Here is a 23,598-nt window from a genome sequence, read left to right as displayed (position 1 = left end):
GCAAATGTGAGTCTTCGGCGCTTAAAAAAGTAAATTTTGATTAGTGCGTAACGTAGCGCGTTTACGAAGAAAGGAACATATTGAAAGTTAAAGCATTTTATATGTTTTATTATTTGGTTATACATTATACGAATATTTCCAGACCAGGCCATAACGACGTTCAATGCAGTAACAATTTTTTTCTCTGTACACAATAAAAAAGATCATTTTCTCAATAGGACATATGTTATAAGGAATATTGAAAAGCTATTCTCTAGTCTATTAGCAAAAGCTTTTATTTAACGCATGATCTTTGATGAAACACTATTCGACCATACACATGATTATTGATGAGAGATTAATGAATAATATTGACAGAGCTGGGCAGCGCTACTTTGAAATGTAGCGGCGCTACCGCTACATGCTCTAAATGTAGCGGGCGCTACCGCTACCGCCACACCCACTAGATTGTAGCGAGCGCTGCCGCTACCGCTACAGTAAAATGTAGCACCGCTACATTAATCGCTACAATGGCCAAAATTGTTGGAAATCTCTAAATATTTATAGTTCTGCTATTGAGATTTACTTATAAACATCTAATAATAATAAAACATTTTCGAAACATATCAATGCAACTTTATTGCAATTAACCTAACCGAACTAGTACGGGTTAGATACAGTAAATAAAAGTTACAGTTATTTTTATGTTTTACTTTCCCTACATAGATGTCTACTTTAATCTACCAATCTCAAAAATTATCCACATATACATATAAAAAATCAGTCTTATTTGTATAAATTTGTGGATTATTTTTGAGATTGGTAGATTAAAGTAGACATCCATGTAGGGAAGGTGAAACATAAAAATAACTGTAAGCAAATTGATGCATGAAAAAATACCTGTAAGTGGTAACTGGTAACAACTTAACAAGTAACAACTAACATGTTGACACTAGTAACAGGCTGGGGTTGACAACATTACACCGAAATCTTTCGTACAGTTTTATTCTGTAATTTATATTATGTATGTATCATGCTGGTTTTTAAATAATATTTAATATTATTAAGTAAAATCTAAAGGCTTTATCTATAAATGTAGCGGTAGCGCTGTAGCGGTAAAACCTCGTTTCTCTACTTAAATATGTAGCGGGCGCTACCGCTACCGCTACAATTGCTTAAATATAGCGCCGCTACCGCTACCGCTACATGCAGCGCACTACTGCCCACCTCTGAAATTCATGTGCGCCGCACGGTCCCGCACTTTTTGCGTGTGAGATTCATCGTATGCAGACGCGGACTCTGTGTAGTGTCAATAATTTTGTCGATATAGATGAGGGCATCAAGAGGTATAGCGCCGGATCAGATGCGAGGCTGTCTGTCAAGTAAACCGGAATTTCACACCAAGAATCTGACTTTGTATTGATATTGATACCAACTTCGGAAATCCGCGGAGCGACGAACAGACTGGTTACTTCACTGCTTTTCAGCACGGACGCTTTATCTGGAAATGTTAAAACTTCTTCTTGAACATCCAAAGTTGCGTTCAGAATGCACATGTTGTCGAGAGCAATGCAATTTGGTGGCGTTACATCATCTGTACGAAATTCTTGGGGCACGTATATCAAGTCCATGATAAAATGGGCGTCTTTTTCGCGCGCCAGAAGGTCCGGATAGACGTTTTGAATAAGTCTCGAAAAGGCGGGGAGTGGATTGGAGAAATGACGTAGGTCTAGCCTCGTCAACGGGACTCTGGTTAGTGCTAAGCCATCGAGGTAGTGACCACTTTCCTTGAATTGATTCAGTCGCTTGTATAAGATGTTATTCAAGTTTCCTTTCATTTTGTCTCGTTCCGATGAAGATCTGTGCAGTAATTCATTTATTAATTTCAAAATATCTTTGGTAGAAGACCTCAATTCTAGGGCCTGCAATATAATTCGGGCTCTCCGCTTGTAATTAGTTAATTCTTGTAGCAGAACATCAAACATTGGATTCGTTGCGCTGAGGCGCTGTTTATCTAAAGTTGTTATGATGTTCACAATGTCACGCCGAAATTCATCATGTTTACAAGTGTCAGAGCTAATAATGCCGAAAAGATCTTGTACAGTGTTCAGCAAAATTTCCGCTTCTTGATTCTGGACTTCGTTGATTGCTTTGGCCGAACAAAAGCTGAGGACGTCAGTCGTAGCTTTGTAGATGAATTCGAGATTCGACTTGTGGAAGTCCAAAGTAAACCCTGTAGGCACAGAATAGTGAGTGAACGACGGAATCCTTTCAGGAATACGACTCGCATCCACAAAAAAAGTTTCTAACAAACGCTGAATGACGATTTTCATCATTGGCGTTACTACTGTCGGAGCGTACACCTGCTCGAGTTTTTCAATCAATGAGGAAGGAAGAACCATATTTTCAGTAGTAACTAATGACCTAACAATAGCTTCAGCTTCCCACCAGTGCGCATCAGCTATGTTTTGTAGAAAGTTTTCTTCTTCAAATTCTTGACGAGCCTTCATCGACAAGTGACACAAAGTCTGAGCGAGTAAGTACCACTTGGATTCATCAGTTGTGTACATCGCAAGCTTCCCATCTCCCAGTAAGGAGAAGTGCTCTACTACACAGCCTCTGATAGATTCTGCTTTCGAGATACTAAATCGGAGTAGTTTCGAAAGAACTTCTCCTCGAGCAATATCATGGTCCGATGATGCAAACCAAGTTTGGAACCTCTTATGGCTTCTGGAGATCTCTGCCTCTCCGAGAATACTCAGAATCTGTTCTATTTCGAGATCAGAATATCTTTCGCACCACAAAATTACCCATTGTCCTTTACAAGAGGCACTACGAATGTTATCTGTTATCAACCTCAAGCGCTCTGCAGCAAGATGATGAATCAGGATTGATGAATTTGTCAGCTCAGCTAGTGGGTAGCAAAGTGTGAAGAGTTGCCGGAAGTAACTCCTCAGCTCGAGGTCGTTAGGTAAAGAAAGATAGATTGCTGTCGATTTCTGGCAATTGAGAACGGCTCTTTGGATGGTATCTGTGGTAACGCTGCTATTAGCTTTGAAAATTTTAAATGAAAAATTTTCCGCAGCTTCTAAAAGGCGATCGGGTCTAAGCTTCGCCAGCACCAGTAACTTAGAGAAAGCGACGAGTTTCTTATCGAACGGATCAGGCATAGGACGAGTTTCGGCGTAATCTGACGTATACCAATGAAACCAAGCGCTTGGATTTGTGTGGATATTAGCTGCCAAGCTTTTAAATTCAGTTAGTTTTTCAAGATGCAAGATTTTGGACCATTTTTCGTCGCCAAGCCACAATAGTGGAGAGATAACACCACTGGATGTGCGTTCGGTTGAGAAGACCTTTATTTGTGATAGGTTAACGCATTCAAGATGGACTTGGTACCACAACGCCAAAGCAAAGCATAGAGCCACTCGATGAGGACCTGATACCTGAACCTGAAGGTAACTGGAACAAACAAACCAAAAAAAAAATAAGTTTCTTTAACACGGAACAGTTGAAAGATAAATATAGCTTTTCAGTGAATCAGTTATTGATGAAGTTTTGTGTAAGAAAGAAGCCGAAAATGCAGCAGATCTCCTAAGATCGGAGATTTTAATATCATGTGCAATTTCATAATCAAAGACTATCATAAGCTTAAAATGAAATCGTTTAGCTTTTCTTACTCTAAATGGTTAGTTCAAACGTAGCAATTGAAGCAATATCTCAAGTCAATAGACTTGAGATATTGCTTTCTTGACAGTACATGAAAGTCTCACCGGCCAACAGCTGTGAGCGAGTTGAAGAGGGCGTTTTGGTCGAGGAGTTTTCCCCATTTGTTGGCCTGACCAACTTCCAAAGGTTGAAGTCCTGATACTGCAAGTTCCACAAACTTGTCCAAAGTGAGACACAAGTCCAGCCTCCAGTGATGCAACCTTTCTAATAGTTGAAATAAGTGACAAAGTGGTAAGGAAGTTGACTCACAGCTCTCAATTGTTGTTTGTGTAGATTTTATAGAAGCATCGAGTTCTTTGCACTTGTTCCTGGATTTTAAAGAAGCAACACAAACTTCCTCGAGCTCGATCAAACTCTCATCATTTCTAAGAAGTGACGACTCCAAATCGCTCATCAGTTCTTTTGCTTCTCGATTTAGATCGTCAATTTTATTTTTTTCTCTAAGAAGCTCTGCTTGGTACCTAACAAAGTTCTGCACCACATCGGGGGTGAGGGCCTCGCTTATTCGTACGCTCATGTAAAACTTCAACCCTTCTACCTGACTGCCGTTGTGGATAACGCGAACGAATTCTGCAATATTATAGGGTTTTCTAGGTACAAAAATAATTAATTTGTTTGTATGAGTTTTCGAATTGATAATTTTTGGAGAAGTAATTGGATCTGCTGTATATTGTTGCTCTTTGAAAATTTTATATATGTGTGGTGGAATATACAGGGTTTCTTGAGCTGTAAAATAAACACTTCCAGATTTTTGAACCCTCAAAATTTTCTCCACTGAAGTTTTATCCAAGGATTCCACTTGGGAAGCAGATGGTAGTGCAGTCATGCAATTAAAAATGATTCTATTAGGGTCAAAGACAACATCGAGAAAGTGGTCTGATGATAACAATATCGAGATATTCTCAACGGTTAATCGATCGCATGGCACACCGTCAACCATCCACGAAATTACCTCTTTTTTCATTGCACCTTCCAATCTTGAATCTTGATCGAGTACTAAACCGCTCTCTGTAATAATTTGCACAACATCATTTTCGGCTCTTCTTCGGTTTTCATACGCATAATTACCAAAGTAAGTCTCTTGAGCGGCTCGAATAACCCCTTCACCACTTGCACTTTGGACATTGGCATCGGTGATAGCGATCTCATTTTCCCACTCGTCTTTTAGTAGTGCTAGTTCATTCATTACTCTTTTGGACGCTTGCATCCGAGACTCTAGAGTCTTCATTGAACCTTCGGCCCTCTCAAGTTGGTTCTCTCGTTCTTGCAACTGACTGAAAAGAACTTGCTGCTGCATCTTCACGGTGGTTAAATCATGTTCGTGACTTCTCATATACTGTTGAGTCTCCTGAACGTCTTTGCCAATTGCATCTGCTTGCAGTTGCAAAGATTGGCAGTCTCGATATATCCGAGCAAAGTTTTCAAATTTGATGAGCCATTCAAAAAAGATCAGAACAGTTGGATGGTCATTTTTTAAGACGCTGAAATAAGTTTCTTTCTGGGAAAGATACTCCTGCAAAATAAACAAAGCTGAATCATTGACTTCAGCAGGTAAAGTTCCACAAACTCGAGAAATGAATTCAAGAGGATTATGCATTTGTTTTTTGGCCTCATTCCACGAAGGTTCTAGGCCGACAAGTGTCAGGACAAGTTCAAAAACCTTTTCAACTTCTGATCCTGGCCGCAGCAACTGTCTGATTTTCTCGAAATCCTCCACAGTTATTCGATTCAGAGCTTTGCAAGAACTTTTCAGAACAGATCTGGGATCTGATAAGTCGTGTTCAATTATTCCTTTAATTCTAGCGAACTCTTCTTCCTGACGAGCCAGCATTTCTTTCTTCTTGAGCAGTTCTTCTTCGAGTCTTCCTTGTTCACTTTTTATATTTTTAAGCTTGAGCGTGATGTTACTATACGCTTGTTGCATGTGTGTAACTTGGGCACGTTGTTCCTGAAGTTGAGTAGCTAGCTCTGCAACTTTTTCTTTCGCGTTAGAAAATTGTTTGATTTGATTGCGCAAATCTTGATTTCGAGATAATTTCGCATCACTAATTTCTTGTCGCAATTGCAATGACCGGTGAAAAAAATGGAGAAAGTGACTCGACGAAATTGTATTAAGTGATCCGTCCTCACGAGCCAGTTCAGAGCACCGCAAATGAACATTCACCGCTGCAAGCTTTATCAAATCGTTTTCAGTAACGCTACCGGTACCAGCGAAATTTTCAATAATTTGATCAGCAGAAATTCTCAAGTCTACTTTCGTCCAGCTTCTCACAGAATCAACTGTAATATTTCTGAACACAATTGGTAAGGCATTAAGAGACTGGATCATCTGTTCAGAGTTGACACAGCCAATGACAACACCAACGATTGAATCTCTTAGGACGCATTGCGACTCAATATCGTTGAGCCATTCAAGTTTTTTTGATTCGGTCACCAATTCCATGGCTAAGTATAAAATGAGTCTGGTAGCATTTTGATTCACGTTAATTTCATGTTCAATTCGTTCCATGTCTTTGCCATCCACCTGCATGTCCACAAGAGTTGCTTCAAGAAGACGCGAAGCTGCAAGTACTGCAGTCCGTTTTCCGACACCTGATGGGCCGATGAGCAACACGGAATTGAGAGAGCAGGTCAGTCCATCAGACTTTGAGGTGAAAGTAGAAACAGATAACGATTCTCGAATGGTTGGACCTTCAAAATCTAAATTCTCACTGTCAAGGTTTCGATTGAATTTTCCATCTACAACTTGTCTCTTTGAGGTTAGCGAGTTCATTGCTGCACCATTCAAGCATAAACCTCTCATAATTCGTGCGACGTGAACACAAAACTCATCCTGCAGGATGAATGTTATTTTTGAATCATTCATCTGTGCTATAGCTTTTTTCAAGTCTTCCAGATTAAGCTTGACGTAAGACCCAGAATGGGGAGAGTACAACGTGTCATGGAGGTTGTTTCCGGAAGTAAATTCTGTCCGGAAGTTACGGCGAATACTAGATTCCAGTGACAGTCTCACAGATTCTTCACTGTACATTAGAGAATCTGAGAAAGTTCGATGAATTTCATGCACAAATAAAGTAAGGAAAGCATCTCGATCTAACTCTGATGGGTTCGCCAACGCAAGACCATCAAAAACGCATCGGACGTATCTCGTGGGACTCGCTAGTCGCTTCAGACCCATGACGGAATTTGAAGAACCCCGTGTTGAATCTTTGGCGATTTCTTTCAAAAAATCGACCAAGCAGCTAGCTACTGAAAGCTTCAGCGATTTTACACTGTTGTCAGCAAATTTATAGGTTTGTTCAAAGAGCTCAGCAATGATTTGTTCTAGCTCCTCATAGTCATTCGAGTCCATGTGTACTTCTTGGGAAAAAAATGCGTTGGCGCAACTCGTGATCCAATTTTCTTCTTCCAAGGAAGTTTGAAACGCCGTAATAAATGAATTACAACGTAATCCAGTAACTGATCGATCGTTAAAGTTTTGTGTTGAGCTGCTGCACGATGCTAAGAAATTCATGATAGGCGTCAAGTGAGTGTGTGACCGCGCACAATTCATGTTATCAGCGAACATTATGACAGGCAGTTGATCGCGCTTATCTTCGCTCAGCGAGGTTAGTTGAGCTCTCATGTCAGACAGTGAAGTTTCTGAACTGAACTTCAGGGACAAGCAGGAAAAGTTTTTTTCAAATAACTTTTTTAGAATGTGCATTAAAGTTGACTTTCCACAGCCTGTTTCGCCAGCTAATGTAACTGAGATGGAATTCTTAACGAGGATACAAGTTACATATGCTAGGACCAGCTGTTTGGTAGTGACAACCACTTTCATTTCTTGACAAATTCCTAGTAGTTCCATTCTGAATTTATCAGGTACGTAAATTTTGTATTTTTCATTTTTACCCTCGATACAGTTCATTTCAGCTCCTTCCATCGACCATTTATAAGCTATAATGCATAATTCTTTGATTTTTCGTTCGGAAGTGGAATGCATTACAAGCTGATTTGAACGAAAGAATTCGTCGAGTAAGCACGTGAATACTTTGGCACGTCGCATTGCATCTTTTTCGGCCTGGGTTATCTTTTCGAAGCTAACTACGATCTCGCTCTTGATGAAGTCACTCAATGGTTCGGTAATTGACTTGGTCTGAGTTGAAAGCCATTGTAGAACATGGGATGCCGCCATGTTGAGATCGTGATCAAATGATACCCAGTGACACTTACTCAAGTCTGTCCCGGCAATTTTCGGACATGTGTCGTCCAACTCTAGAAATATTTTTACATTCGATGGCAATTTGGTTTTTCTTGGAACGAAACAATAAATGTCTCTTCTTGCATCCTCGAAAGATACCCGAGCTAGGAAAGATACTACATGGTCTTCCATGGGCAGAGAACTTTGAAATATGATCCATTTATGAGTTTCAGGGTCAGCGATAAGCTCTTGGAAAAAAGGAACTGAAAATGGATCACAGTCATCAATACCGAGAAGCTCCTCTTCACTGATCAAATGGGGATCAATGATTTTCACCGCAATCTTGGATAGTTCCCCCCTAAACCCTTCTTGATTTGCTTCAAAATATGTTCTGAGGAGCATGAGTGCGGTGGTCTTACCCGACTCTCGGGGACCATGTATCCCAATTATAGAACGGGTTTCGATAGCTTTTCTAAGAACGTTCAATCTTTCAAAGTAGTGCTCGTTGGAAATGAGATTTTCCTTTTTCAGAATGGTCGCAAGTTTTGCCTTCACCATTTCGTTTTCAGAGAGTTTAGAATACTTAAATTCAGGGAACATTGAAGAGGACAGCCTGAGAAAGGTTTTAAAATGCACCTCCAGCAATTGTTCTTCCATTGCTTCGTGGAAGCTGTAGAGAATGCATTCTGTTTCAACTGAGTCCGTGTTATATTTTCTGAAATCAGCGGCTTTCACCACTATCATCCGAGCAAAAACCAACCCGAAATGGTACTGGGGCAGGGCTGGTAATGATAGTTGGACAACTTTAAGAAGTTCGCTTATCATTTTCGCTAGAACTTTGCCTTCTCGAAAACCTCTTGAAATGAGCTCCACATCAAGGACGTCCTGTTAAATGAATAAACGAATTATATCAATATATAAAGCTGAAATCGAATTTTAAATGTGCAAAGCAATTTTCAAACACCGCCCTGAGAATATAAGATGTCAACGCTAAAATGGTCTGTTTGCCCCCTAATTCTTTTCATTGTGCGCAAAATTGTTTTTACCACACGAAAATAATTTTGTCTTAGATATGAAAACCTACATACAAACAGAAACTCTTATAATATTTAAATAAGGTTTCTAGCAATAGAATTAGTGACAGGAAAAATACGATCGCATTATACGTATAAATGTCCTTCATAAGAAAACGAGCTACGTAGGATTGTTATATTTTCTTACAAGTGCAGAGTTACAACTTACGTTAACAGAAGCAGCCACAGTTGCCACAGGCAGAGGAATCGCCTTCAACACTGAGCGTATCCATTTTGGGTCTCCACATGGACAACATTCCAGGACCACCGCCGACGTCTCAAGAATTTCCAAAGGAACTCCTTGAAACTGAAGGTCCCCGATATGATGTTCCTTCATGCGCATGGAATGAAGCTGGGTAAACTTTTGAAGCATTTCCGTCAATAAAAAGCAAACACGGGGTTTGATTTCTTGTACATTCGACAGAAGCAGGAGTGTTGGAGTCTGCATCGTGCCCATGAGTGTCTTCGTCATGAACTCAACACTGAAATGAGAATTACATTCAAGAACGAAGAGCCTGTGACCAAGAAGTTCTGACATCGATCTAATTGTTTCAGTTTTGCAGCGGTGCTTTTCTCCTACCACTCCCAAGATTTGCTTATTACTGAGACTGCGAGCACAGTTCAGAAGGTTTTCCGTCATTTGTTGTGTCAGCACTGGCATTTGTTTCATACCTTGATACTGCCAACAATAGGGCAAAGTCCAAGGACCAAAATTCACCATCAGCTGGCCCGAATCTTTGTTGACATGGTACAATATTGTGGGCATCCCTGTGCCCCCCGATTTATTTCTATTTTCCCGCACTCGATGCAGTTGGTCTCTCAGAAACAAAATTACTATGAAGAATAGTCTCACATTTTCGCGTTGAGTTTTCTGAGTACTGCTATTTAGAAGACGGTTGAAGCGGGCACAAACGTCTCTTAGCAACTTTTCTTGGTTTGCCAGAATATCTGCTCCCGATTGGGATTTGGACTTGGTTTTGGTGAAATCTCCTGACACTAGCAGTTGGATGGCTAAAAAACACACCTGCTGAGGAAAAATCTTCAGGACTTCATCAAGCTTAGGGCCTGCCGCCTTCATACTAGCCTTACACTGCTTCAAGTTTTCTTTGAGGCTATTCGTAATATTCGAGCCAAGCTGCTCTAACCAAAAAGGTGATGAACCAACAATGGGAATCGGTGCCGTCAGTGTTAGCGTCTCCCCTTCACTCGACATAACTGCTGTAGCTTCTTGATTCCCGGTAATTGAATTCCGCTGGGATTTAATTTGGCTCACGCTTCCAAAGAGTTTGTGTAGGTAAGGTCTCACATTTGCCACACCATTGACTTGTGACATCATGGCAATGATTTCAGAGTCATCCAAAAAATTGAAACGAGGTGAAAGCTCCCTCGTGTTTTGGGCGTATCCAAGCGCCATGCCACTAAGCTGAGAGTAAGCGTTGATAAGATTGTCAAAAATTTTAAATACATCTGGATATTCTACAAGTTTGTGCAGGAAATCTTCTTGTGCCAATGTTTGTGCGACTTTATTCCATTTATCATTGCAGTCGTCAAAAACACATGATGCGTGCGGGAGCACAAAACGTACATTGTTGACATGAAAAAAAGGAGTCCATCGGTCGACGAATTTCAGGATTTCGGATAGCTTTGCCAAGAAATTTAACATCAATCTCAAGAGCTTATTTAATTCGTTTAGTTCAGCTTCGTATCTTATACGATATTTCGATGAGGAAACCACCGTCAAGTTCAGATGCAGGTCGGTCACTGTCACACGAGTAGCGCTAATAGATTGCAGATTAGTAGTTGGTGCGCCGTGCACATCCATAAAGACATTGGATACAGTCAAAGCTTCAGCTTTGATAGTGAGAAGTTTTTCTAGAAAGCATTTTTCTCCGCTGGCTTCATGAACAATCAGGTTGATTTCGTGCATGATGGACCCACAGTCCATTTCATGTAGATTTTTAATGGTAACGTTTTTGTACTTACTGATATTATTTTTACAAGAGAGCCTCACTATTGCATCCCAGTGATGGTCAAATAACGGAGCTTCTTGTAGAATTTTCAGAACTGGCATTAACTCCTTTACGGACAAAATTTCGGCTTGCAGTTCTAAAAGAACTTCCCAATCAGAGTCAGGCTGTTCTAAGTTTTTTTGAATGGAACGAAACTCTTCGTGAAAATTTGAGAGCAATGACTGAAACGAAATTATGCTAATTTCCTTCAAAGTAAAATGTTGCCATTTTTTCCATTCTCTTCTCCATGAATCTGAGAGATCGGTGATTCTTCGGGCAGCGGCGAGTTTCTTCGAGTACAGTCGGACGGAGTCAAACTTTATTTCCGGAAGCGACAAGTCCCTTAGGGTAACATTTATAGACAAGTCTTCCTCTACTTCCCGGACGAGATTCGACAGATCTTCTATCGTCTCTAACGCTTTCTTGTGATCCTTCTGCATGGTTCGAGGGAACTCTTGTTTTAGTGTTTCCTCCACACCATCAAATTTGAATTTCAATTCCTCGGCTTTCACTGAAAGTTGTTTCTTGTACTCGCTTAGTTGAACTTTGAGTTTGAAATCATCCTCGGTGATGGAAGACTTGGTCGCCTGAATTGCGTCCCTTACAACAGTTTTCAGCAATAAGGTTTCCTTTGGCACCTCATGGTCAAATCGCCGTAAAAACTCTACATTTTCATCGATCATGTTGAGAGTTACCAAACATAGGTCAACTTGCCTCAGTTTTTCACTGTTATTTTGTTGCGCTTTCAAGTAATCATTAATCGTCTCAGGACTGCCCGAAGGTTCTGTCAGTGCCAACAGATTCTTGTTCAACAGTTCTAGTTCATTTTGCACGAGAGAACACTGGGCTGCTAAACGAGTCCTCATATTATCAAAACAAAACTGTCCCAGTTGGCTCTGAAGATCCCTACAATCAGCATTGAACGCTCCAACAATTATTCGAGGCTCCTCATTTTCAATCATTTTAAGATTGTTTGCCAAAGAATCACAATGAACTTCAAGGTCAGTTTTATCAAGTTTGGGTATAACCACATTGTTATCGTTTCCGTCCACTTGAGGAGATACGAAGACTTGCCACCGTGCTAATTCTACGCGCAACCGATCGAGTGTATGAGAATAATGCTCATTTATTTTTAGCTGAATGCATGCGATAGATTCATCCTTAAGTATTTCTTGATGCTTATGTTCTTTGGCCTTCGACAAGTCGAAGCGTCGAATGAGACAAGGAAGCTTTTCGAATTCTTGAAGCAAAATCTCGCTCACATGTGTGATGGTTTGCCAAAGATTGTCAATCAACGGACATGTTGTGATCTTGCCTTTGATAAGCTTAATTCTGAGGTTAAATAACGGCGCGTCAGGTCGACCAAAGCTTTCGGATGGAACTAGCATCTTTTCCAGGTAAATCATGGTGTTTTTGAGCATTTCTTTCTGTCCTGCCAGGAACATGTCATCGACTTTTTGCACGTATGCACTCCACGATGCTTTAGATCTCTGCGTTGCATCGTCATTGATAATTTTAGCATACAACGCGTGCAGATCATTCTCGACCTCTCCAGCGATATTTCTAACGTGAGTGATCATCGCGTTTATTTGCTTCAAGAAGTCTTTAATGAATTCATCATCAGTCAACAGAAGCTCGTCTTCTTTCTTGTATAGAAGCATCGTTCTGATTTCGGCCACTCGCTGGTAAAATTTTTCGTTGAACCTGATGTATTCTTCAAGAAGATCAGAGAACTGAGTCACGGCCGTGGAACTGAGACGAAGAGCTTTAGGAATACCACTTCGATGGTTCCAAGTGAGGGATGTGAGTGGTACAAACAATGCAGCTACTACCAATTGAATAGAATAGTCGAAAAGCCAAATCTCGTCCTGAGACACACGGCTCATGATGGCATTGAAATGCTCTGCCGCATCTTCCACCTGCAACAAATTCATAGCAACTTAGTTGGTCGATGCACATCGTGACTCTCGCGTTAGTAGGACTGTATTATTTAGTGGGGCATGACAATTCAATTGTTAATTCTGTTGTTTTCTTCAGTCATAAATGGCTTTTCCGAGACTAGTTATATATTGGAATAATCAACTTGTGTTAGCCCCAAAATTCTTCAATGAGCCTCGCAAGTCTGCCAAATAAAATATTAAATTGTGTTAATTTTTTATGTCACGTACGTTTTTTGGTTACATTACTGACACAAATAAATTATCCTCGGTCATACAGGTCTTTTAGGTACATCATTCACACGAATATAACATTCTATTTAAACAGATAAAATAGATAAATAAAGAAAATATTTCAAACTACATGTAAGTATTTTAGATACTATGTCGTTAAACACGATCATAATTTTTAAACACATATTGATATTCTTCATACATTTCAAACCCCGATATATTCCATGACAAAGAGCATAAATAACTTGTTGTACATGCAATTGATATTCCAAGGCATAGATAAATATTGTAGATATTAATTGCAAAAATAATTTTTAAAGTATTTTCATTATAATATAATATAATATAATATAATATAATATAATATAATATAATATAATATAATAATATATCACCTGAATAAGACCGCCTTTATTCACCTGCTTGCGCGCGAGCTGCAGCGCCGTCTCGTCCAAGCAGGCGACCGCGTCAGGCAGACGCTGGCCCAGGCTGCGCCACACCCGCGCCTCCTGCAGGCATCGCGCCACGTCCCTGGCGTGCACAGATAAAAAGGTCTTCAGGGTTGTCAAAAGTGTTTCAATATTAGTTTATAGTTATTGAACACTTCGTGATATTAACGATTGTTGTTCGTTCATGTTCGGTTCTAAATGCTGCAGCAAATTTTGGCCTCAATATGGAAATTCTAGATTTATAAGCATTCACAGAACGTTCTTTACATATATTAGGTTGTATATCATAAATAATTCGGACAGATTTGGAGTTTTTTTTTTTTGTCTTGAGGACTTATTTAGATTTTTATTTCGAGCTTGATAAGAAATTACGGGTCAAAGTTGGGCGCAAGGAAGTGCTTGTTGTCGCGTGTGATCCAGCGCAGGACGGGCTGGTCCAGCCGTCCAGTGGGCGCTGAGCTGACGACGCGCGTCGTCCAGGCGGCGTGCAGCAGCTGGACGGCGCCGCTGAGCAGCGCTGACGTCCGCGCCCAGCAGCGCTGACAAGCGTCCACGCGGGGGCTGTGAGGCAGACCCCCTGCCTCCAGCACCACCTTCGGGGAGGGGCGGGGGCAGAATTTTAATTCACCTTGAATAAAGACGTACGTCATTCGAACATTCGAACGTACGATCGCACACCATCGTGATGGAGGAGTGTATCCTCACAAAACAAGGAATTTTAATAGTTTTGGAGGTGAGGCAGACCCAATTCCTCCTGCGCCATTTTCGAAGAGGTCATAAACTATAGAATTTAGTCATTTTTTTGGGTAATCTCTAATAACAATTTAGAAAAAAACATCCATGCGTGTTCTGAGTAAAATTATTACGACATTTTGAGGTCTACAAAAGAATGTTGTCTCCCGTGTATTTAAAATAATCAGACTACATTGAAAATGAACATGAAGACTTCACTTGTGGGTACATTATATCTAAAGCGTGAGAAAGAATATTAATGAATAAGAATGATCGATTAGTAAAAGACTGATGCAAATCGCAAGAACGACACAAAAGAACTGAACGAAACATCAGTGATTACATCTGAAATCAATTACAGTAATTAAGGGTAAAATAGCAAAGATTAATTAATGAATTACGGTACCTGAAGTTTGGCGTGCAGTTCATTCTTTGTAAATATAATATATAGGATAAATATAAATAACATATAAGGTAAATAATAATAATTACCTGAAGCTTGGCGTGCAGTTCACTCTTGATAAATATAATATATAGGATAAATATAAATAACATATATGGTAAATATAATTACCTGAAGTTTGGCGTGCAGTTCATTCTTTGTAAATATAATATGTAGGATAAATATAAATAACATATATGGTAAATATAATTACCTGAAGCTTGGCGTGCAGTTCACTCTTGGCATTGACGCACCAGAGGGCGAGGTCGCTGGGGGAGAACTTGTCCCCATGTTCCCCCAGCACCCTGGACACGTACTGCCTCTCCACCCTATCCAGGTCCTGCTCCATCATCTCCAGCACCTGCTCCATCATGCTTCATCAGCTGCAGTCATCATGATACACATGCTCCATCATGCTTCATCAGCTCCAGTCATCATGATACACATGCTCCATCATGCTTCATCAGCTCCAGTCATCATGATACACATGCTCCATCATGCTTCATCAGCTCCAGTCATCATGATACACATGCTTCATCATGCTTCATCAGCTCCAATCATCATGATACACATGCTCCATCATGTTCCATCATGCTCCATCGAATTACATCATACTCCACATAGCTGCACCATGCTCAGTTATCCAAACCACTTTTCACAGCTGTGATGCAGTGTTTATAAAGGAAATTTATAAACATTTTTAAGAGTAATATCTACATTTTAGAAGACGAGTGGGCCAATCGCTATTCTTTTCAAGTAATCACAGGTATTGAAAGCGAGATATTCAAGCCACTCAAATCCGGTGTAATCCAGTCACTCAATAAAATAAATAATTGTTCCCAGCTCATGACCATAAATAATTTCATATCACTTCGACAATAACTTGCATATTGAAATATTCGATTGTTATGCTAATTATCTAGAAATAATGGCGTACGTTATTCTGTTTTGTACACGTAAAGTGCCATAATTTTACACACAAACACACACCTTTGTGGTGCATAGTCTATCCGCAAGGATAGAACTTTGTATACTGTACGAACGATGTAAACTGTACAAACGATGTGCACAGTACGAACAATGAACACAGTACGAACAGTGTACATTGTACGAACAATATACATTGTACGAACAATGTACATTGTACGAACAATGTACATTGTACGAACAATGTACATTGTACGAACTTTTTACACTGTACGAACAATCTCACAAACACTAACGTTGAAAAGAATGTTACCGTTTACATAATTACAACGGTGCGTACAATCACACACTATCGCGGCGGAGTCTTTTACCTGTTCGATCATGGTGCAGAAGACAGGTACAAGAGCCTGCCTCGTGAGTAGAGGCTTGCACTCCTTCAGCAGCAAGACGCCCTCGGTAGCCTCACGAACCTCCTTCAGGCTCCCCACCAGGACGCTCTGGTAGCGCTGCTCGCTCTCCTCCACTGTCTGCCGGAACCTGCACGAACAAACGTCACCTTTTGTATTAGAGGAATTGAATTCTGACGAAAAATTTAAAAATTATACATTCCATACACTCTAAGAATTTAATTAAACCCAAAGTCCGTAAACACGATAAATTAAACGATAATAAATTAATAAGATTAATTACTTCAAACCATATTATATATAATAATGAGAATTGCGCAGGAAATAGGAGTGCGTGAAAAAAATAGTAATATATGATAACATCGACATTTAATGCCAATAATGGATTCAATATCAAAATTTCAAGCCATGGAAATTCGGAAATTCAAATTGTTGAATTGAGAGAAAAGTTTTCGTAAATGCATCATGCTTCATCGAATCGCACTGTCATTGAAAAACAATTCGTGAAACTGGATGTGATAAGTAATGGGTGATGCTGGATATGATAAGCAATGGCTGATACTGAAAAACATAAATGACAAATGATGAGTGAAACTGAATTCGAAAAATGATGGGGACACTGCAAAAGAGTGATGGATGGAACGGACAAAAATATTTACTGGCTTTACAATAGTTTGTCTCAATAATTACGAACTATGAGCCAGCCAATAATATGCCTTACTTATCGAAGTGCTTGATCCAGTCTCGTGACGAAGGTTGGACGGCGAACTTGAGTTTGGCTGCTATGTTTACTCGTGCCTCTTCGATAAGTTCGTTAATTTGTTCAAATTCCCCCTGAACTTGTTTGTTCGTAAACCGAAGTATTGCGCCTGCCGTGGCCTGAATTGGTCCCTGTTGTATGGCTTTATTCAAGTCCACACTTGACGATGTTGGGACTGGGGTCGGGACAGGTTCTAAAGTCCTCCCAGATTGGTGGCCATTCAATGATGGACTGATGAAGGGAAGCTGTTTATTTGCTGATAACAAATTCTTAAATACCCTAATCAACTTACATTATAGTTACCTCCGTAATGGGCTTTATAATATTTCTCATCACCATATTCTAGTTGATTTAGAACATTGTTTATAAACATTATTTCCGTCCAAATACCCAATTTCAGAGATTTTTAAGATGATTTAGCAGACTGCCTAACACTGTGACTCGTTCAAATACTCCTCGAAATTTGCGTCAAGCCTCAACACAGTTCCTTTTCCCATTACCTTGTACTACAGTAAACATTTACATATAAGACGTAGAAATAAGCAATCTTTAGATCGTATATACTTTACCAAGCAAGTTGTGTTATGCTGGTGCTGATATATTGCAGGTCTTTGCAACGATTAATTAGCAGCTGGGCCGGCACACATCCTTCACTCGGGGCTGGCAGCCAAGCACTGCCAGCGTCGCTTTGCTGCACGTAATACTCATATGCCTGCGAAACATGATAAAATATAACGCATACTCACTGCAGTGAGTGACAGAGAGCGCATTTAATTGTCGACGAAAACGTGGTCACGGACAGACGGACAGATCGACGAACGAACATGACAAGCACATTAGTGCCTTTTTTCCATAAATGAGAAAATGCGCTAAAAACAATATTCAAAATTAGATTTATGGGAAAAATAATCATTTGTTTCAATGTAACATCAGGACAGTATAGCTGAATTCGATTTCGATACTTTAACAGTCCATATGATTCGTAATGATCTTATTGTTAAACAATCAGTTGTGACTGCGATAAGTTTTCGAAAAACGAAAGATACTTAAATGTTAGCTTACTTTCCCGTAGACTTAAGTCGCTAGTTATACTGTTGTATTTCGGCTCACAGCTAATCAATGTTAATAAAATCAATTTTTTTCATTATTGTCGAGATGAAGAAATTTGTCAAACAGTATAGCACAGTTTCGTCTTGAATGGACTGCATCGTTTTCAGTTGTCAATGTTTTCTAATAACAATTTTACCTTTGCATCATTGTTGAAGTTGACACCCATTTTTTTCTCAAGAAATTTCATCAGCTTTTCTCTTATTTTCTCTTAAAGCTCTTATGAAGGCCCGAGTGAAAATATTTATCAGACTATAAAAAAATTGCCGTACAAGAAGCCCATCTTTGTGGTGCTCTTGTGGGGGCAGGTGACACCGCAATGGGCAAGAAACGAGTGAGACGGCCGGACCACAGTGGGAGCAATAATGGTACCGATTTAGGATAGGTGGTACCGCAAGAGGATAGGTGTTACCACAGTGGGACAGGATAAGGTACCTAATTGGGATAGGTAGATACCTACCCCCCCCCCCACTGGCGGAACAAGTGTACTGCAATCGGACAGGTGGCCTCCCAATGAGCCAGATAGTACAGCAGTGTAGTAGATGGTACTACTTTAGGAGAGGAGGTACGTAATCAAGTACACAGCAGTGGGACATGTGGTATATTAAGAGGATAGGTATTACTCCCACTGGTACCTGTCCGGAGTTGGACAGGTACCAGTGGGAGTACCGAAGCTGTACCTACAGGAACCACAGGAGGTACCGGAGCTGTACCTACAGGCTACAGGTACCTCAGTGGCAAGACTAACTGTGGTGTAGCAAGTGATCCAGTCGAGACAGATGATCATGGCGGTGGAGGCTGCCGTCTCTTCCCCCGCGGGGTGGTCTTGATCCTGTCCCATGAAAACGTGGCATGGTAAGTAAAAAGCAAAGGAATGTTGACGGCGTTCTAGTCAGATTGTTATTTGTAGCAAGATCAACATTATCATTATTCGGGAAATTTTCGACTGATGTGGAATGAGGCATTGAGCAAGTAAGGATTATATTGACTCAGGATGCCATTTCAAAATTCATTTAAATGAATCAGGCAAAACATGTAAAACAAGTGATATTCACACGTGATTATCCACCAAGCTTCAAACCACTTCTAATTGAATCCGACCTCAACGCGTCAGCATACCATTATTTAATGCGACTTTTTCCAATAGAAATGAATTGCCACTTTTTCTTCAAGGCAACACGCAGCCTTAGCGTGCTACAATCATCACTACTTGCGTCCTGACTATGTTTTAATTAGAATAATTTTTAGATGCCACTTAGTTCCAAGATAATCCTTATATTACCTATATAAGACAGCACGTACACATGAATTATTGCTCTATTTGAATCTTATTTAGATGTCACTTTGCCAGCTTAATCATATAAGTGCATAATTAACCCTCTACCGCCTGACATGAGTAACAGGAGCAATATTGTCACAAGCTTACTTCCCAAAAAGGACACTTTCTAGTGAGCGCAAAATGACTTGCACTGATGGTTGCCGCCAAGTACGATAACATTATAATGTTCTCCGCTGCGTACCAACGTCTTCAGGTTACTACACTCAATAGTTCACGTATAATTGTATGTTCCCGGAGAGTGTATACGGCAGTAGAGGGTTAAGACTACACATGCAGCTCACGACGGTGGCCGGGAGAATGTCGGCGCCGAGGAGTGTCATGCACACGCGCACGATGTCCCACGACGCACGCACCACGTGACGCGACAGCTCCCTGCACCGAGGCCATAACCGCTATCATCATACATTATCAGCGTATTCTATCATCAAATAATATCATAAATAATTATATATGCATATATATTCCATAATTTTCAAATACATGTAACACAAAATATGAATATTAAAAAAAATAATCGTGTTAGAGGAAAAAAATGAAATTTTGAAATCAGCAGCAGAAATGCTTTCCGACCCACACAAAATGATCTCAAAACCATTTCCCTGTTGACCATAGATAACCAACTATCATTAACTCCTATCATCATCTCAGGTACTAAAAAAATATCGTAGAAAATAATCAATATTTTTAAGCGTCAATACCAAATGCAATCGGAATTTTCGGCTAATCAGAATTCCGCCTTACCGACCGGAATCAATCGCGTTTAAGTGAAGAGTGGAATTGTTCATTTTTTATTAATTCATTTCGCTTAATTGTTTGAAATAATTCAGACTAATTGGATACCACTTCAATAAGTCGACAACTGCAATTATGAATCTGAAGAACCATATAATCATCAAATTATACTGAATTAATTATCTGTGTGTTCTAAACAAGGACATATTTGTGAATTAATCACAGGCGCATTATGTATGATGTTTGCTGGGAACTGGCCTATCCAGGCCTATGAAATTAAAACAACGTTGCTTACGCGTTAATTTACTTAGAACGACATATAATCAACGTTCATTTGACGTAAATGCTTGTGAAGGTGGGGGGGGGGAATTATCGCTATGCAATAAAGAGAAAATGAATAAGTTGAAATCTACCCATTGGCTGCAGGTTGAGCAGCCTGCCCGAAGAGGCAGAGGCAGGCCAGCAGGTCGTACTGTACGCTGCTGACGTCTGCAGGATCAGCGTCGTACAGCTGCTGCAGCGGCGGCAACAGCTGCTGCAGCTGCTGCACTTCCTGCAGCACGCACGAGAGCCGTTCCTGCAATGCAGAAGTGAGCACAAGCGTATCATTAAATATTAGGATTATAATTTGAACAAGAAAATCTATCCAGTATTTAAGAATATATTGCGTTCACATCGCAGACAAACCGCCCTTTGACAAATTGCAGCACATATGCTGCATGGCGGCCTACGGATGTCGATATTTGATAGCTGGAGAAACTTTATAATATTTTAATTTGTAAATTACAATATTATTTTGAAATAATACAATAATATTATATAATATTATGATGTTTCGAGAACGTGAAGAGCACCGCACCTGCAGCAGTCGTCGCGCAGCTGCGAAAGCGAATGCCACGGGAGAACATCTGCTGTCCAGGAACATCCACGCGCGCTGGACGCTGCCAGACTCGGCTTGATCCAGCAGCTCCTGGAGCTGGGCACCTGGACGGGGTTTGCCTAGTTATGTCAATTTATTATGTAGTAATACAAATAAACGTATTTTTAAATTTTATAATTAATTGACATAATTACAGATTTTTTGGTGTTTGATAATTTTATTTGATAATTTTTATGTTTGATAATTGCAACCTGCCTCGATTGGCAGGTTGCAATTATATTATTAACGCGTTCATGTGAACCATAAAGCTCTCTTAAGGATGCTAACTAAAATAACTATAAAAGTTGTATACTTATTGAAACTTTATACACTTTACTTTAATATACTTCGAACACTTTAAACATGTTTAAAACAAACATGCATATAATTTGCAGAAAACATTTAATGTTATAGTTATTAGTAATTAAGTGCTCTAGCGCGGTTAGCTGACCTGTGAGAGCGAGCTGACCTATGAGGGTCAGCTCACAGGTCAGCTCACTTGCTGACTCTCTCAGTCAGCAAATACGGCTGGCAACAAGGGAACACCATATCATCGATATCTTCTTTAATAATAATGAAATAAAGGTGGTTGAAGTTTGGCTCGATTCGGAGCTTACCCACGCATCTACATAGTCATTTGCGGACGATACAAGAGTGCTGATGAGGATCACAGAGGGCCTAAACTGCTATAGGTTATAGGACGACTTGTCGACAATCTGCGATTGGGCCCTAGTGAACAATATGTAATTAAACGGCACCAAGTTCGAAGAAATGAGATACAGAGTCAGCACAGAGACCGGGATGCCACATCGCTCCTTGGCATCGGATGGCACAGAAATTGAGGAGAAGCAATTAGTTCGAGATCTCGGAGTGTTGATGTGTACTCGATGATCACGTCGAGGAAATAGTTGCGTGAGGCAGACAACGGATGGTGTGGATGTGGCGGACATTTCGAACAAGAGAGGCAGCGCCAATGATTACAATCTTCAGAGCCCTCGTGTTCCCAAATCTTGAATACTGCTGCCAGCTTTGGGCGCCGCTCAAGGCGGGGGCGGTAGGGAAACTGGAGTCAGTAGAGCGGACCTTCACGTACAGGAAGCGGCATGAGGGAGCTGGAACTGAACTATTGGGGCCGGCTGAAACCACTAGGACTATACTCACTGGAGAGGAGAAGAGAGAGGTATATTAGACTGTACACTTGAAAGATGATAACCGGACTAGCTCCCAACTTTGAATGTAAGACCTCCAGCATAGTGTCATATTATAACGAAAGGAGGGGCAGGCTGTGCAGGATTCCCCCATTTAATAACCGAGCCGCGGCCACAGTATACAGACTCTTCGTGAGGGATTACTGTCCGTGTTAGGACCAAGGCTGTTTGACGCATTACCAAAGGTGCTGATAGGAGGGGAGTTTACCCTTGCGACTTTCAAGAGACAACTGGATAAGTTTCTGAAGAAGATCCCGGATTGTCCAGTAATGGGAAACTACCCTCAGCAAGTGACGAGCAACAGCATCGTGCATCAGCTGGCCCAAAGGAGAGCAAATAGACGGAACACGTCCAACGTTACATTCGGGACCCGAGGGCGGGGTGACCTGCCTAGCGACGACTCGGAGACGGAGGACGACGAAGCGTGACCGTGGACTGACAAGTCCTAAACTCATCACGAGGTCATAAGAGTGAGGTGAGCTGACCTGTAATGGTGAGCTGACCTGAAATGGTGAGCTGGCCTGTGAGGGTGAATTGACCTGAAATGGTGAGCTGACCTGTAATGGTGAGTTGACCTGTAAACATGAGCTGACCTGTAAGGGTGAGCTGATCTGCAATGGTGAGCTGACCTGTAATGGTGAGCTGACCAGTAAACATTAGCTGACCTGTAAGGGTGAGCTGACCTGTAATGGTGAGTTGACCTGTAAACATGAGCTGACCTGTAAGAGTGAGCTGATTAATATACCCCAAGAGGCCGTGACTGAGGGGCGTCCAGCTCTGTGTTAGCTGGGCAGTGAGCTGAGTGAGCTGATCGCACCACGCACCCACCGCGCCTGAGTCCAAAGTCAAAATTGTAAATAAATTTCCGGTGTTTAGAGTATTGGGTTTCAAATGCAATTAAAAATGAAAACCGTGAAAAACTACTAAAAACTCAATTAATAATAGTATGAGATACGCAAGTTTTTTTCAGAAGTTCGTATCTGGAAATAATGTTAAAGGTTTATCATCCATGTGATTTAGTTCTGAACAAAAAAGTGTTGCGGAGTCTTGGAATTTTCAGAAAATTATTAGAGGTATTAAAGTCTTACGATTAGAACTTAAGATACAATTATTGACAATTTTAGATTTACATATTGATGATAACAACACTACATTCAGTAATCGCGAAACACTACATTCAGTATTCGTGAAATTAGATCTGACTAGCAGATAAATTCAAAATTTAGATTATTTTAGGAGATAAGATAGGTAAATAATGTTATGGAATGTTGTACTTAAAGTGATGAAAAATATGCAACATTGTAATAAGCAATAATGAAGATTAATATCATGTTTATTTATATAGCAATAGTAATTTTAGTAATATTACAAATTTAATACCATAAGTAATATGAGCTATATCTGTGATATAAAATTAAAATTTTAAATGTAT

General features: G+C 40.3%; 1 protein-coding gene across 1 annotated transcript; it reads right to left on the bottom strand.

The window, feature by feature from the left end:
- Positions 1–1,177: 1,177 nt before the first annotated feature.
- Positions 1,178–22,063, bottom strand: LOC125178237. The gene is made up of 13 exons (XM_047881507.1): positions 22,042–22,063; positions 20,899–21,023; positions 20,453–20,616; positions 19,589–19,679; positions 18,604–18,800; positions 16,066–16,231; positions 14,982–15,128; positions 13,966–14,186; positions 13,564–13,675; positions 12,236–12,892; positions 11,391–11,560; positions 3,753–3,893; positions 1,178–3,474 (listed from the first exon to the last, which is right to left on the bottom strand). Exons 1-13 carry the CDS (start codon positions 22,061–22,063, stop codon positions 1,257–1,259), a joined length of 4,431 nt encoding a protein of 1,476 aa, XP_047737463.1. The 3' UTR covers positions 1,178–1,256.
- Positions 22,064–23,598: the final 1,535 nt, after the last annotated feature.

This window comes from Hyalella azteca, unplaced genomic scaffold, assembly GCF_000764305.2.
Source record: "Hyalella azteca isolate HAZT.00-mixed unplaced genomic scaffold, Hazt_2.0.2 contig8139, whole genome shotgun sequence".
Taxonomy (NCBI): domain Eukaryota; kingdom Metazoa; phylum Arthropoda; class Malacostraca; order Amphipoda; family Hyalellidae; genus Hyalella; species Hyalella azteca.
This window is presented reverse-complemented; position numbering and strand designations above follow the sequence as displayed.

What these genes read in the sequence shown, in the direction of transcription:
- LOC125178237 (XM_047881507.1), bottom strand. Translation starts at nt 22,063, where the DNA reads ATGCCGCTTCCTGTACGTGAAG. An exon ending in ACCTGTCCAACTCCGGACAG is followed by an intron (nt 16,232 to 18,603) that starts GTACCAGTGGGA and finishes TTGTTCGTGCAG; the next exon opens with GTTCCGGCAGACAGTGGAGG. An exon ending in TCTGCACCATGATCGAACAG is followed by an intron (nt 15,129 to 16,065) that starts GTAAAAGACTCC and finishes ATGATGGAGCAG; the next exon opens with GTGCTGGAGATGATGGAGCA.